The sequence below is a fragment of the Danio rerio genome, chromosome 23, assembly GCF_049306965.1.
Source record: "Danio rerio strain Tuebingen ecotype United States chromosome 23, GRCz12tu, whole genome shotgun sequence".
Taxonomy (NCBI): Eukaryota; Metazoa; Chordata; class Actinopteri; order Cypriniformes; family Danionidae; genus Danio; species Danio rerio.
Genome location: NC_133198.1, coordinates 7,902,709 through 7,919,871, shown reverse-complemented (window position 1 = coordinate 7,919,871; position 17,163 = coordinate 7,902,709). Strand labels below are relative to the sequence as shown.

At 37.7% G+C, this 17,163-nt stretch overlaps 1 protein-coding gene across 24 annotated transcripts in view; it reads left to right on the top strand.

Moving 5' to 3' along the window:
• The window catches only part of myt1b (myelin transcription factor 1b), a 211,737-nt gene that overhangs the window by 137,450 nt on the left and 57,124 nt on the right, over positions 1 to 17,163 (top strand). For 4 of the 24 annotated variants that reach the window (XM_073939829.1, XM_073939831.1, XM_073939826.1 and 1 more), the window contains exon 1: positions 10,909 to 11,073. The exons of 13 other annotated variants lie outside the window; for them this stretch is intronic. Coding sequence is in view for 3 of the 11 variants with exons in the window: in XM_073939819.1 (XP_073795920.1) it covers positions 8,101 to 8,125 (25 nt within the window). In the remaining 8 variants the exon portion in view is untranslated. 7 more of the 24 variants (XM_073939830.1, XM_073939827.1, XM_073939825.1 and 4 more) reach the window with 2 other exon arrangements.

Here is a 17,163-nt window from a genome sequence, read left to right as displayed (position 1 = left end):
GCTGCAGTGAAGGTTTTGTTTTCATTTTCTCTCTATGAGAACGCAGCTGGACTCACATGTGGATCACAGTGCACGCGACGCGCAACAACAATACGTGAATTTGCTGCTCGTCTCCTCTTAATAAAGATGTGGCTCTAGTTGCTGGTGATTGTCCTGTCTCTACAGATTTGGTAAGTGAGCGACCAGTGCTCTTTGTTTGTTTATTCAGAGGCAAAGTTAGTTTGTATCAAACTAAATATTACACCGAATGTAAACATGTTAGCACCGCAACCAAACTATAACCGTCGTGTAGGATTTCCACCGCATTTTGTGAACGGAATAGCACACACAGCTTTCTGACGCTACCTGCCGAGTGCATTTAAGTTTCAGGGAAATGTCGAGGGTTTTTTTTTTCTTTCATTCGCTGTGCGGTAACAAACATTGCATGAAAAATACACCCTTAGAGCAGTTCCTCGACTTAAATATCTCGTTTGTCACGAGGGGCATGAATGAAATTCCTGAATGAACGAGCCAAACTACAGTTAAGTCCACCATTCAACAATTTGTCAAATAATTTGATTACTGATGTCCATGTAAACACAGTCACTTTCTTCCCTGTGTGTGTGTGTATGTGTGTATGTGTGTATGTGTGTGTGTGTGTGTGTGTGTGTGTGTGTGTGTGTGTGTGTGTGTGTGTGTGTGTGTGTGTGTGTGTGTGTGTGTGTGTGTGTGTGTGTGTGTGTTTTGACTCTGAAAATCAGCGTGTGCCCAAATCGACACTCCCATATCATCCCTCTTTTGCTCCTCCGACACTGCCCCCTAAACAGAGCTGGAAAACACCCTGCTGAAACAGGGGGGTTTCATGGCCCTGAAAAAAGAGTAAAAGTTTCAAAGTTCAAATCACAGAAAACCGTAGCACTATTAAACCCATATACTGCATATAGGCAATGTTTAAACTACTCAAACCCGCAGACGCGATCCCTACATTTAATTGATCAGTCGTCTCACTGGAGCTCACTGTATCAACACACTCAGCATCAGACTGCAGTTCATCAGCATCATTTCCTGTTGTCAGCCTCAGCAGCTCTGAGTCATCCGTCCAGGCCCGTCACTCTCTCATACTCATGCACTTTCCGGGCTGTTCATGCATACGTTCACTTCTTTCTGCTCTTCTTTTTGTGCTGCCGCAGACAGCTGTAGGGCACATCACGGTTCAGCGGCGGTCTCTCCAACTCTCTCTCATGCGCAGCAATGATGTCGACAGGTCGGGGGGGTCACAGGCGAAGGGGTGCGCAGACCCTCCAAGCCCAAAAGGAGGGGGTCATGTAACGAATTCATAAGTGAAAGGGGGGGGAGGAGGCAGCCATGAAGTTAATAGGTCAATGAGTGTATGCCGTAGTACAGAATACAGCAGGGCGTCTGGTAGTCTGTGATAAAGAGAATCGGGCCTGCTCTTCCCTGCTCGGCCCTGCTCTCTTTTTTTTTTTTAAGTGGGAGCCTCTCTTTGTCAGAAGGCAAATTTAATAAGCAGCAAATGCATTACATGTTCTCCGCCGGCCCCCTCGCCATGGCAACACGGAGCCGGGGCATGGAGATGGGCCTAGAGAGGACACGATTATCAGAGGAGCCATCTGCTAAAAGGAGAGCCCAGACCCTGCCAAACCCACTGGGGGACGTCCACACCCTTCACTCTCGCTGCTCATTTCCCTCTCGCTCCATTCAGTCGCTGTTTTTCCAGGACGTTTGTTTGTTTTGAGCGAGCGGGTGCTTCACATTTAAAGGAGGTCGGAGAGGTATGCGTTAATGATGTAAGAGAGTGCAAGAAACCAGTCGGCGAATTAGGGAAGGGAGAATTCTTTTTTGGCCCAAAGGAGGAGTTGTAATTCCATTGAAAAACACATAATCCCTGCTCTCGGGCTGCTTTCTGTTTTCCACAGTTTTGCTGTGATTTAAAACATGGCTGTGAATTAACGCATGGGTTTACTCGCTCTTAATGCCTCGTGAAGATGAAATTCGGTCTGGGAGAGAAACGAGGGGCCACACAGAATGGGCTTTTCCCTAATAGCCGTGCTTAGAAACATTTAGGCTCATTGATGTGGCTGCTTCTGCCGGTACTTGCGGTTTTAAGTTACACTTTTTACTTTTTCAACTCTGAGGTTGTCTACATTGTAAAAAAAATCTGTTAATTACGGTGGCCGGGAAGTGCAAAACAACATTCCAAAGTTTGAAACACTTTTACAAAGCTCGAGACAAATTTACATTTTGAAAGACATTTTTACTTATCATCAGACACAATTACATAGGGAAAACAATTTTACAAAGAACGAAACAAATTTACATTTTAGAAAACAAATTAACAAGACGCAAAACACTTTTACATATCCCGAAACAAATTTACAATTACAGATTCCCTACGGAAAGGGAATGTACATAACAATATGATGTGGCAATAAGATCGTAACAGTACTGTGTATTTACACAGTGACCATATTCATTAATGTACACCAGGGGTGTCAAAACTCGGTCCTGGAGGGCCGGTGTCCTGCATAGTTTAGCTCCAACTTCCTCCAACACACCTGCCTGGAAGTCTAGTATACCTGGAAAGAGCTTGATTAGCTGGTTCAGGTGTGTTTAATTAGGGTTGGAACTAAAATATGCAGGACAACGGCCTTCCAGGACCGAGTTTGGACACCTCTGATGTACACACACCAAAAACAACATTAACATTATAGCAGACAGTGTAAAAAGCCCATTCTCAGCCACTAGACTTTTCGGAAAGGGTATTACAGTGTCATCAAGTGTCAGAATGTTGTGGGACTGCTGTAAAGAAGTTATTATCATTATAGATCACGAATAGGTCGCAAAATTAAGCATTTTTTTATTTAGCGTTTTTTTTTAAAGCATAACGGTAAAAAACGAACGTGGTTATGACTATATTAAAACGTGTTTGTTGTAAAAATTCGTAATAATGATAAAAAAATACTAATTAGTGGATTTCCTTACTTCTGGGTACAGCTGGAGCTAGGGTTTTCTGGGAATTTTTTCCTACCACTTGGTTTCGAGTGTGGTCCTGAAAAATCTTAGTTTGAAGAGGTGTATACCCCTTGCCCTTAGCCCCCACCCTTCAAGCTAAAGAGAATTGGGACACCACTACCCCTTCACTGGCATGCACAAAACGAGGGGTAGGGGTAAGGGGAAGGGCCAAGGGGTAGAATTAGAAATGGGCCATAATGTATACGAAGTAATATATAGAGAAATAACTCTGTACAAAACAGTCATCATAATCTTAAATCCTTGGAAGTTTTTAATATCTTCATTTTTAAAATTAGTATCAACATTTATGTTGATGAACGTATTATCTTTGTGCCAAATTACAAAAAAATAAATAAATGCTTAGGCAATGCAGTGGCGCAGTATGTAGTGCTGTCGCCTCACAGCAAGAAGGTTCGAGTCTCGGCTGGGTCAGTTGGCGTTTCTGTGTGGAGTTTGCATGTTCTCTCTGCATTCGCATGAGTTTCCTCCAGGCGCTCCGGTTTCCCCCACACAGATCCAGACATGTGGTACAGGTGAATTGGGTAGGTTAAATTGTCCGTAGTGTGAGTGTGAACAAGTGTGTGTGGATGTTTCCCAGAGATGGGTTGCAGCTGGAAGTGCATCCGCTGCGTAAAACCGTGCTGGATAAGTTGGCGGTTCATTCTGCTGCTGCGACCCTGAATTAATAAAGGGACTAAGCCAAAAAGAAAATGAATAAATTATCGCTAATGTTAGGTGTTTGTAATGCAGTGTCTATGGGGCTGAGAGCAAATTTGACATTATTCTCTCCTCTGACTGCTCTCATAAGTCTTACACATTTTTTTTTTTTTTTTTTTACTATTTCTGAGTCTTGATAACATCCTCTTGGAGTTTTTCTATTATTTTTTCAGCAAATAGAGTTGTAAAAAAATATTTGTTGACGCTTGACAATGACGCTTTCTCCTACTGAGAAACACAAAAATGTGAAAAGGGTCTACTACAAGGTTTTTATAATGAAATATACAACCCCAACCCAGACAATTTATCACTTTAAACGATTACAAATGCTAATAAAAGTCACTTTTTCAAAGTTTTTTCAAAGTTTAAATGGAAGAAAGCTCAAAGTCCCATAATGCAATTCAAAAGAATAAATAAACTAAAATGATGCTAATTTATGGATATTTTATCTGTATAGTGGATAAACATCAATGGTATTAAATGGTGCATTTCCCAAAAGCCTTCTTAGTCAATTGTGATTACAGTTTAATAATTCTGTCAAACAAATCTGTAGTTCCTATGAACATTTCGAGACAGCATTACAATCTTGTGTAGTTGGAACTACATCTCTATATCTTACCTGTGGTTAGAAACATATTTTCCTTCTAATATTTATTTATTTATTTGTTTATTTGACAGGGACAGTTTACATTAATTAGCATTGCTGCAAATGCAACAGAATTAGCCTTTAAGTGTCATTTATAAGGCATTTATAAAGCATGAATAGTTCTCACTTTAGATTAGGTCACAAAACTGCATGACGTTGTGTTAATAAAGCATTTACTAACATATTAGTAAACTATTAATATATGCCTGAATAATAAGATATATAAACGTTGATTTCAATAGTTTATTAATCATTTACTAACTCATTCTGAATGATCCTAAAAACCCTCAACTACTCTTAAATACAACTGGGTTGTAAATAATTTGATACTTAATTTAGTAATGAAAAATAAATCATTAACAAAGTATGAAAATACAATTATTAAGCACATTATATAGGTGCTTATAAATCAAGAATACAGCATTTGTAGCTGCAGTTATAAACTGCTTACTAATGTTTATTAATGTAGAGTTAATGCTTAACAGATAATGAATTCACTAGATGCTAATGCTTAATGAATGATTTATAGTGTGTAGTTTTTATAAAGTGTTACCAAATTATGCACTCAATTAAGCATAGTTAAAAAGCACTAATATAGACATAGTTAAGTAAACCTTAATTAAAAAAAAATACATACATTGTAAAGTAAAAACACCAACATTATGTAATACAGATAAGAGTACTTAAAACACATTTAAACAACAAATCATTGAGATGGCAGGCACAAGTGGTAACATGATAGTTAGGTAGGTACAAGCTAATACGAAGGATGACACTTCTGAAGTTCTATAAACCAGATTTTTAAATATAAAATATGAACTCACATAGAATCATGAACTTGCCCAAAATATGATGGCTAACTTCTACAGTAGTCAACATTTGAAGTGGATCATCGCATTCCATAAAAGTTATCCTAAAACTTTTGAACCACACCAATTCTTTTTAGGACAACTTAGATTTTTTGGGGTTTTTTAATTAACTTTGAATGTTGACTATTGTTGCACAATCTACATCTTGTATTATTCCATACACATTTTTATCTAATAATAATAATTAACATAATAATAATAATAATAAAGCAAAATGGGATGACAGGGTGGCGCAGTGGGTAGCACGATTGCCTCACGGCAAGAAGGTCACTAGTTTGAGCCTCTGCTGAGTCAGTTGGCGTTTCTATTCAGAATTTGCATGTTCTCCCTGTGTTGGCGTGGGTTTCCTCCGGGTGCCCCGGTTTCACCCACAAGTCCAAATACATGTGCTTTGGGTGAATTGGGTAAGCTAAATTGTCCGTAGTTATTGTGCGTAAATGAGTGTGTGTGGGTGTTTCCCAGTAATGGGTTGCAGCTGGAAGGGCATCCGCTGCGTAAAACATATGCAGGATAAATTGGCGGTTCATTCCGCTGTGCGACCCCTGATTAATAAAGGGACTAAGCCAAAAAAAAAAAAAAACGATTGAACCATGAACCATTGATGTTCTGTTTGTCAGCAATAGTTTGTTATTTTGATCTTAATCCTTCTATTTAGCACAAATTATTACTCCTGAAATGCCTGAAAGCTGGTCATTTTCACCACAGTGTCATTTTTAGCACCATTCTGTGATCCAACATCATTTTGTTGCTGTTGTTTCATTCATGCTAAGATTAGTTTTTTCGTTTAAATGGGTATTTTTCTCATTTATCATTCAATTTAATTAATACATTGTTTTGTGTGTAATATTTGTACACTTTTTTTGCACAACTTGACAATAAAACTATTTTGTTCGGCTAATGTACCTTCATTTTTATATATTTTTGTTTGTGTTAAATTGCATCATGAGTTCTTCAAAGACATTGTTGTCTCTCTTTAGTAAATAAGTACGCTAACTTAACTTTTAAACTTTATTATCCAACAGGGGTTCAGTTATTATTAATTGAAAATGTACATTTTTATATAGGAGATGCTTGGTATTGAGCCCAACTAAAACTTAAAAGCTTATTTTTGAGATGTCAACTTTAAATATGGAAGTTGTTTAGATTTGTAAAACCCAACAGTCAACTTTATCAAATCAAATGAGTGTAGTTAACTCAAAATTGACTAAAAGTTATTTTATAAGTTATAACTCAGTGCTGAAGGTATGAGTCAATTAAATAGCTCATTACTTCAACTTAAATGGAGTAAGTTCACAGTACTCATATAAATTAGTTTAACTTAAATGGTTTGTAGCAATCGGTTTCCTCAAACGGTTTGAGTTGTCTTAACTTATTGGGTTTTACAGTACTCGGTTGGTTAAAGTTCTCTTCATTTATCGGGTTTTACTGTGCTCAAATTGCTTCATCTACTCAAATGGAATTAGTTCACAGTACTCATTAGGTTTAGTTTTTGAACTTGTTGCAAATGGTCTCCGCAAACGGTTTGAGTTACCTTCACTTATTGGGTTTTACAGTGTAGCTTTCACATGTTTTGAAAAATATATAAAAGTTTAAAAGCTATTTATATTTTCACTTTCTTCACTTTTTTAGCAATAATCTTCCAGAATATTTATGACAAATAGACATAAAAAGCAATCAGGGTATACAATAGTTTGTTAAATGTAATTTCTTTACTTCTTCACTCAAATATAAATCAATTAACTACATAAATATAATTTAGCAGCATAAAGATATTTATTAAAGTACATGATTAAACTTGAATGTACTTAATTGAAATAAAAACAAACAATTAAAATGTATTTAATTTTGAGAAATGTTTGTTTATCATTTTATTCTGGTAAAGTTTTATAAAAAAAAATTTGTGTTTTTATGATGGACTCTCCTGGTGTTAGACAGAAACGCAGTGGTACTGTACAGAATTAAGAAATAAAAAAAAGATAATGTTTAAATGTGACTTTTATAATCAGAAAAAAAAATGTTGTTAAGAAACCCATTTTCTTCAAATATATTCACTCAGTACACTGCTTGTTTTTAATTTTTAAATGCATTGTTTATTTCTTGTACTATAATGTGCAATTCCTTGAATAATGCTTTTCCTGACAAGGTTGGTGAGTAATTGTTCGAATGTTTTACGTTGTTAAATGTCAGATTAAATGTCATCCGCAGATGAATGGAGAATGCTTAAAACTATTAATGTTGTGAGGGAGACATTTGTTATATGTGTGTGTGTGCTTGTGAGCGAGAGTGAGTGTATGCAATTGACATTGAAGCTATTTATTTACTTTGAAGCATAAAATTAGATCTATATTATTACTGATGACTTCACGCCATAAAATGAAATATTTGTATAGAAAGAAAAAATAGAATTCGTTTTTAATTATGCACATGCATAACTTACTTTAAATATGCACACATATCGCAGTAAAATTCACCAGAATTAGTCTACTTTAAAGTTTTGATATAGTGTGCATGTTTTTGTTTTGTTTTTGTTTTGTTTTTTCCCCTTCTTTTCCTTTAGCATTGTTTGGAAACCTGCTGAAAGCGCCCAGCTGCCTGTAGCTTTTCTGTTGGCATTCTACAGGCTTTGTTGTAGAGAACTGAAGACAATTGTTTCGATTGGCCGAGACTTTTGCGGCGGTAGGGTAGAATTACCCTCATGCTGCCCTCTGATTAGCTGGCCGCGATTGTGACGTCAGTCTGCACCCCTCCTTCGCTCCTTTCAAAGAGAAGTTGTAGTAATTTTCTCCTCAACTTTTCCATTCAAGTTTACTTTCTCAGGACTTGCCTGACGCTTATGGGAAACTCGGAGCCGCAACTATGAAGCTGTGTGGCACTTTTTTAGGTCAGTTAAACCTCTCTATTTCCTATTTGACAATTAACTACCCGACGAACATGAATTAACAGGTGTTTTCAAAAGTTGTGTACACTGTTTAGTATTGTTCTTTTATTAGATTTGGCGCTGCATTTGTATTTATTACAGATAAATGAGCCGTGTTTTACAAAAGTGTATCTGTATTTAAAACAAAAAGCCTTGAAAACTAAATCTCATAAGTGTGTGTCCTGTTTATGGGATACCGATCAGATTGCGCTTTGCTGTTGTGAGGCTACACTTTCCTGTCGCTTGAAGCTTGTGTTCAAAGCGTGTAGTATTGAAATCTATATATAGCACGTCAACACAAATCATCAGTTCCGTCTAGACCTTTTCTAAACTTCAGAGCTGTTGAAGTGGTTTTAGACAAAGGGCGGTTTGTTCCCCCGGGGACTGTGGCGGACACAATACCAGCCCAGAGGCGCTTTCAAACTTTCTTTCTGTTGTCGTCTGTCAGCTTGTTCCATCTGTCAAGGCTGTTCGCGGAGTTTGGGGCCCCTCAGGCCCGCTCTCTCAGCTGACTCCCTTATTCATTATTTATGCTATATTATATATGTTTCAGAAAAGGCATTGCTGTAAAGAATGTGTAGGTTTTTTTTTAAGTTTATCTGCAACGCGAAAAGGCGGTTATAACAGAATACGTTGTTAAAACAGAAGAAACTGAACAATTTTAGGTGAGTTTTGATTGTTTTAAAAAAAAAAAATCACAACTGGCTTAATTATAGGCTATTTAAGATGCATATTTACATTAATCAAGCTGTGGTTACCGTTATAAACACTCGTGTTTATAACCATTTTTATAGCTGAACTAATGCCTTACATTTTGAAAATTGTCTGTGACACTTTTTGCACCACTTTTAAATGACTGTACATTCATTTTCAAGTGAAATTAATGCAGGCAGTGCACATAAATACATTGTCTGAATACGCTATAATATTGAACAACAGAATTTCCTACCGTATACTCTTAAGTGCTCTTTATTGGCATTGACGGTTCTAGGAAAAACCTTTCTTTAAAAATCCCAAACGTTTTCATTCATATTTAATTTACTAAATAATTTATTTATTTATTTATTTGTTTTAATTTAATTTTATATAAGGGGGAGTGGGGCTGGGGCTTGCGTGAAGATGGTTCTTCTTTGAAACCTTTATTTAAATGTGTTTAAAAGTTAGACAACTGAACTCTGATCAAAGATTTGCATGGGTTACTTGCAACTCGACTATTATTTCAGTTACTACTACTACTACTACTGCTGCTGCTGCTGATGCTTCTGCTACTACTATAACCAACCACAGTTAGAATGAATTATTATTACTATTAAAACAAGTCACGACTGTAAAGTTTCGAGAAAGGAAGGCAGAAGTGGATAAAGAAGGTGTCTTTTCCTCTGGGTTGCTGTCCATGGTACTGGGCCAAAGCGCTGTCTGGGGTCCTGAAGCTCAGTCTAGCGGAAATTTTACTCGTGTTACCTCTGTTTACTCTCACTGTTTACTCTTAAAGTTCGCAATGAGACTACCGAAGAAACAATCACGCGTGTCCCATTCTCGCTATTGTGAATCTCATTTGAGTGCTTCTGCCAAGGGAGTGTAACTTATTTTTTAGGTGTGTATGGTTTCTCTTCTGTCTTTTGTTTATTGGATTGTGTCTCGGTTAGTGAGGCAACTCAAATCATATTGATGCAGCGTGGACACTTCGTGATTGATTTCAGCTCCAATGCATAACAATGGGACAGCAAAAAAGAGCCTGCCGCAAAGAGATAAGAACTTAATAGAATTTCTGAAAGGCGAAGGTTGGCTTTTTGAAAATTCCCCCCGTGCGCAGCATGGAGACAGCAGATAAAGAGTGGCATTTGTGGAGAATATTCTCAAATGGCTTGTAATGAATGGTTGTCATTTTCACTAATGGTTACAAAACAACAAAGCACAACAGCGGTGTGTGCAACATTTAGGAGTCATTCCAAGTTACATTGGACTGTGTTGAGCGAAGAAGACAGACCAGTGTTAAAATCCCTTTATTTTCTTTTGATTCAAAAAGACGTGTGTTTATAAAATAAACCTCGCAGCGGACCAACGCAAATGACCCCACGATAAAAATAAAAGACTGTGTTAAAAGCAAAACTTTGCATTTATTGTTGTAGCTTGTAATAGTTGTCCTAATCCATACCTTGCCAAAAGTATAATGCACTATTATTTTTTCACCAGTGAAGTATTGCTCATAAAAAAGTGTGTTGTGTGAATCACTGGACAGTACCATTCGAGGGAAGTCGGGAGGGAGGGTTCAAATAACACCAGCGACATATGCATGCTTTTGTGCAATATTAAAGATTAATCACTGGGCGTAAAATAAGCAGCTTACACTATTTGAATTTAAAGTAACAGTGACCCCGACGCGCACTCCTAACTCAGAGATGTATTTGATGTTTTAAACACGCTTGTGATACTTATCCGCCAGCGTTTTACTGTCAATCTTGAAAACAAAGCCACAGAGCAACTTTTGTATTTCTTTTGAAAAGCGTTACTGGTTTAGAAGCCTCTGCTACATCAATAATGTTTTCAATCAACAGCATGACTAACTCAGAAACCATATAGAGCAAGCCACTGAGGAACCTTTTTGATTATCATGTTTCTGGCACAAAGGAGAACTTGTATAAATCCCCTGTATGTGCGTGGGTGTGGGTGTTGGAGAGAGGGAGAGGGCGAGCTATCATGTGTGTGCGCGAGCGCGCGCGTGTGTGTGTGTGTGCACTGAGAAAGACAGAGTATGAAATAGAGTGTGCATGGCTGTACACATGCCCGCTGAGTTATTGCGGGGGGATATTCAAAGCCCAGCCCATCGATGTTGTAGGTTTTACTACAGCTTTCGTGATGTCATGGCAAAGGGCGGAGGGAGGAGGTGGGGGACAATGGCTCATGAGGGAAAGGTAAGTCAATATTACGTTTTCTCGCTGACAAAGGCAAATGAAGCCATGTTTTTGCTTACAAACAAGTAGCGTTCATACCGCCCCGTTCTGGATCCTCGCTCGTCCGTAGCAGCACCAGCGAACAGCCGATCCTCATCCCCGCTTGTCACCGAATCTATCGGGATACTCCTGAAGAAGTAGTTTAGTTTTCTTTTAGAAAAATCTATAAATGGGATATTTTACCCTAAAGTGTCTTACAGCGTACTGAAAAGACGACGAAGACGAGTGAAGCGTCTGCAGGAGAAGCTTTCAGGATTATTGTTGTTTTCACTCAGGTAATACCGATTCATTTGGATTTGTTCAGCCTTATGTTGTGAAATACAAACAGTTTTGATTGTTTTTGTTTATTATCACGAAATGGTGATCTTTAGTCCGCGATGCTAATCTTTAGATTAAGAGTCATGGTTTGAGTTGCTGGAAGGTTTCACGAATGTTTCATGTTGTGTTATTATAATACTGAAGGATCTGTATCTAGATCTTCTCATTCTGAGATGCCCTAGAGATCAAGGTTAATGGGTTTTACGTTAAAGGGTGTCGTTTTATTTTCGTTTTTACTTCTCATCGCGCTTGGTGATTGATTTTTGTAGTCTTCGGAGTGTGAGGTTTGCTGGACTGTTTCGGAAAGGATAGTGCGAGTGTGTGTGTCCATGCTTGATTGCTAGAAGAGGCTCCAGCGGAGAGTGTGTGGAGTTGACATGGAAAAAGTGATGGAGAAAAGAGTCAGATATGGCGCTCTTGTGGCCACGAACGCAGCGGTGCCTTATTTATCTTCTCACTTTGGCACGGAAATCATGCGTGCGTTTGATCCTCGAGATGAATCGGGAACGCCGTTTCAATATTCCTACGCTGCCTCCTTATTCTCGCGCATTAAATGCTGATTAATGCGCGCGGCGTGCGTTAGTCAAAACTGTTTATTCCTTAATCCACTTCATCGCTTTTATTCGCGTATGCTGTGTGCTTGTGTGTTTGCAACTCATCCGTTTGTTGGACTCGGCTCTGTAAGTGCTCGCTGTCATGTAGTTGTATAAAATCTCCATCTTTTGGCACACATACGGAGTTGCATCCATATGGCTCTGTATAATTAAGGTCGAACAATGGGCGTAGCGCAGGACTCCCGGCCGAGTGCACGAATGGCGTGGAAGAAGAAGAAGGAGGGGTGGCCATTTGATTTTCTGCAGCAGAAAACAGAGTGGAGAGATGCTCTCTTTAAATGTCAACCGCCCCTGGTGAGATGCGCAGAAGAAAAGTCATGAGAGTTGAAGCAATAACGCCCATCCTCTGCATTCGTCCCCCCGCCCCTGTTCATATCTAATGAGTGATTAGTGCGTACGTGTGTCTTATTGCTCAGTATTCCGGAGCTAATGTGTTAGACATCTACTATTGTATGAAGTATAATATCAAAGCACCTGCAACCAAGATGGTGGACGAAGTGAACGTGAATGTGTTTTATCTGAGAGCCGGTGATCGTGTAATCACAGTCAACCTAAGTATTAATATATTCATTCAAATTGCAGTGTTGTTTTTGTTATGCATTATTGTTAGTGTTTTATATAAATGTTTTAAAGATAAGTGTTGAATCTCTTTGAGCTAAATGCCTCGTGCTATTGCAAAAGTAAGTGGAGTTTGTGAGCTTTAAGTGTGACTAACTTCTTACAGTCTGAGTCTTCTGGCTCTGTGACAGCCAGCGCTTCCACTATCAGTGGTTAGTGGAGAGCTGAAGTGCTGTAACACAGGGTGAGGTGTTACTCCATCAGTTCAAACCATTAAAAATAGTTACTGGGGTGAAATCGACAATATACACGAGCATCATTGTCATGAGGCGATTATTATACAACATATTCTCCAGGCAAAACTATAAAAAGTCACAAGATTTAAAAAAATAAATAAATAAATAAATAAGATTTTGTTAGTCGAAGCACTGTTTTCACAGCAAGTTATTCTGTTTACTTTAGCATTGCTCACAATTAACATTGCAGAGCAAACTTGGAGGCGTGGAACTCTTTCCATCATACTTATAATGAACCTAAAAGACGGGACGCATGTAGGCCACATATGGAGAGGGACCATCACCCAATTTTACGCACTCCTATATTTGTTTTCAGTTTAATTTGAAATTATGATCAAATATTTTCCAGTGTGAATTAGCATGTTTATAACGAAATGAGGTGTCATTAAAAAGTTGATTTCACCGAACTTTGAACATTTTAAAGCATTAGATTTATAGGTGCTGCGACATGGCTTTGTGCTTGTCATAAGTTTTAGGACTATAGCTGATACGTGTGGAAACTATATATAGCGTTGTAGTTAGGGGTACATATTAACAAGAATGGTAACACCACTTCTCAGTCTCTCCACACATTGCAGATAAATATTGCTGCTCATGTTGTGTCGGTAACCTACCGCGTTTTAGCGACATCCACTTGTCATGATATTCCAACACAGTGAAGGTCACCTGAGCGCAACATTGATTCATGGAGTCGTTTATTTTATCTCGCTCGCCTAGGAACTGGTTTTGGTAATAACTTCACAAGATCCTATCTATCTGTTTGCGGAAATTGCGCAGAATTGCGCAGTCGTCAGGAACCTCCAGAGTTTAATAAAAGCAGATGCTGCTGCTATCTGTGCGATGAGGGGAATCCTTGCAAGTTTTTCCAATTATTTCTGAGCCGTGTTAATATATGACCGAACAATGTGCTCAGCCTTATACTCAAATGAGACTATAGAGGATCATCTGGTGCATGCAGACGCTCTTTTCACCCGACTCATGAAATCTGGGTCTTTACAGATCGCCGTTTAATCTTATCCGAGGATTAATTCCTATCATATTCAAGCAGGGTTGTTTGCAATACACTAACGTCAACGTTCATTTTGCTTGTCCAATGGCGCTAAACGCTCGCTTGTTTATCGCTCAGTCCATAAGACAGGAAACTAGTGATAGAAAAGTGGTGGAAAAAATAAATAAAGATGCAGCGCTGCAGCAGGTGCCGCGGGTTCGCCGGAGAGGAGAGAGTAATAAACATGTGGAATGGAGCAGCTGGGCCAAATTGCGCTCTTCTCATTCAAAGCACAGCAGAAAGCCACGCCACCAGGGCTGAGGGTCAGGGTCGCCCCTATCATTAGTGAAGAAAGGTGCCATTTAGAGCAGCCTTTAAGCCTTGAAACACTGAATTGCAGGCAGTTGAATTGATCGGTGATTTAAAATGCATGTTTGTAATGTTTTAGAAGTGCGCTACAAGCGCACTATTGTTTGTTTACCCGGAGTTTTTATTCGTTGTAGCTGTGTTTACATCTGCGTTTTAAGGATAGTTCCCGGTTTTAAAATTTAGTTCACTTGAGTTTTTTTTTCCAAAAGCGTAACACATTTCCTACTTTTAAATACTCTTACTGAGTCGTGCACTGCAAAGGCGCCTGGTGGCGGTGTTTCGTTCGATGTTTTAAACAAATCTTTTAATAATAATTCTCTGCACTCCCCTGCGCTGATTCACATTGATTCACTTGATGTTTTCACTTTTGAAACAAGTCACGTTCCTCATTTTAAAGAAGTCGTGACATTGATTAAAAAAATCATTTTAATGTGTTCCTTAATGTTCACTTATAATAAAACGATTAAGTCATAGTCAGTTACATTCGTCTCCTAGTTCACCCAAAAATGAACGTCTGCTCATTATTTACTCTGCCTCAAGTGGTTATACTTTTTTGTTTCATTCTTCTGTTTAACACAAAAGATATTCTTAAGAAAACTAAAAAAAACATGTAGCCGTCGACATCCTTAAAATCAAATACTCAATCGTAGATAAAGTCAATGATTGCAGATTTTCAGCTTTCTTCGAAAAAATCAAACAGGTTTGGAAAAAATAAATGAAGAGTAAATTATGACACAATTTTTGTTTTTTGGGGGTGTTCTATCCTTTTTTGTGGTTACAGTTACAAGTTTGCATCTTCTGTTGAACTCAAAGATAGTGATAATAGCCAATGACAGGGAAAAATACTGAAGTCAGTGGCTAGTGGTTTCAAGCATTGTTCAAAGTATCTTCTTTTGTTTTTTTTTTCGAAAGTAAAAAACTTAAACAAGTTTGGAATAAGAGTTATTATTATTATTATTATTATTATTATTATTATTATTTGCAATATTTTTAATCAGTAAATGGCTTTTAAATTGACTGCCTAATGTCATTTCATAGGAAATTGTAACAACATTGCTTTTGCACAAGGTTTGACAGCATTATCTATATAAAACTTTAGATCATATAGTTTATAAATTGATTATTTACTGTTTAAGATCTTGCCGGTACACAGTGGCTCCTTTCTTTCAATCTGCAGTCAAATTCTCTAAAAAACAAACAACATATAATCTTCTTCCATATAATTGCCAATATACTCCTTTGTGATAGCACTTTCAGTCTAACATGTCTATTTTGAGAGCTTGATAAAATAATTGCTTTCTTTATGCATAGCAAGGTGTTTAAAGCTATGACATTTTGAGGATGTTTTATTGGTACAAAGGGCTCTTATATATGAGAATATAAGTGATTTCTCATCTCATGATCCTTTTAAAGTATTAAAGTGTTAATCCCTTTGAGTCCTGTGCTCCAGCCATCATTGTTTGTTTGTAAGTTTTTTGGATGGCTGTGTTTGGTTTTGTGTTTTAAAAAGAAACTTTCAAAAAAACTTCCTGTTCTCTTGTGTGCATGTGCTGATTTACATTTAGCCTTCTTTTGCAAAATCCCAATGGACTTCCTTCTTTTAAAGTTAAGTGTTTGGACTAATCTTGTAAGATTTTTTTCTAGTTCTCATCCATTTCTTGATTTATATTAAGAACTTTAAAGATTCTCTGTTTTGAAGCACTTAAACAATTTTCTATTTTGATTTGGAAAGGCAAAAAAAAAGAAAAAAAAAACGTGGATGGAATATCCTAAACAAACACACAAGTTTCTTTTGAGTCTGAATGAACTACCTTCACTTCATTAATCGTAACCTAAACTAATTCTTGAAAACATTTAACAATTGTAAGTCTTATGAACAAATTTTCTTCCTTTTCTTAATATCTGTTGCATGATCCATTGACGAATGCACTCATTTAAAGTTTGTTGCCATCTACTGGCGTAACTGAAATCTACAAACGCAGTCACTCAAATCAATTTCTAATCAAGTTGCTGTAATGAATCGGCTTTCGCATAATATCATAAGTACATCTTAACAGGTGTTTCCATACAGCACTTTTGAGCAGGAAATTTGAACATTGATAGTTAACCTCTTAACTTGTCCATAACCTTGAGAGTGTTTCAGTGTATTTAAGAATGCCAGACAAAAGCAGATTCTGCCATTGCTCCTTTAACGCAGAGTCACTCTCGAGTGGGCCTCTTTCTGCTGCTCATGGTTGTCATGGCGTTTTCCGAGGTGCGTCATAAAGAAAAACAGAGTGCCTGTAGCTCTCAAAGGCACTTTGACTTGTTTTGACATAAAAGAGAGTCTAATTTTATTACTGGCTGCTGATTTTTAGGCACAAGTCAAGGTTTATACAATAATAATACAATGCACCACAAATGTTAAAAGGATAGTTCACCCCAAAATAAACATTGACTTTACCATTCACTTGCCTTCGAAAGGTTTCAAAACGTTTCTTATTTCTGCTGAAGATATTCTGAAGTTAGTTGGAAACTGGTAGGCTTTGAAATCCATAGTAGAGAGGTTTCCAACATGCTTCAAAATACTTTTTTTTTCCTGTTCAGCAGGAGAAAGAAACTTAAAGGAAAGCTGTCTTTCACACGACTCTGCCACAGTTCAATAGTTGAGTTTTACCTTTTTTTAATCCATTCAGCTGATCTATGGATCTGGCAGGAACACTTTTAGCTTAGCTTAGCTTAGCTTATAGTGTCCAGAAAAAGAGCAACTTTTTTATTCTGAGTCTGTCTTAGTACACAAAGTAAGTACAGAAGAGTCAAGCGTAAATCATACCTGTCAACATTGGGATGTGAAAATAAGGGATATACCCACCATAATAAAGGACATCCCCCCCACCTCCGCCCTCTTTTAAAAAATCCCCAAATTACT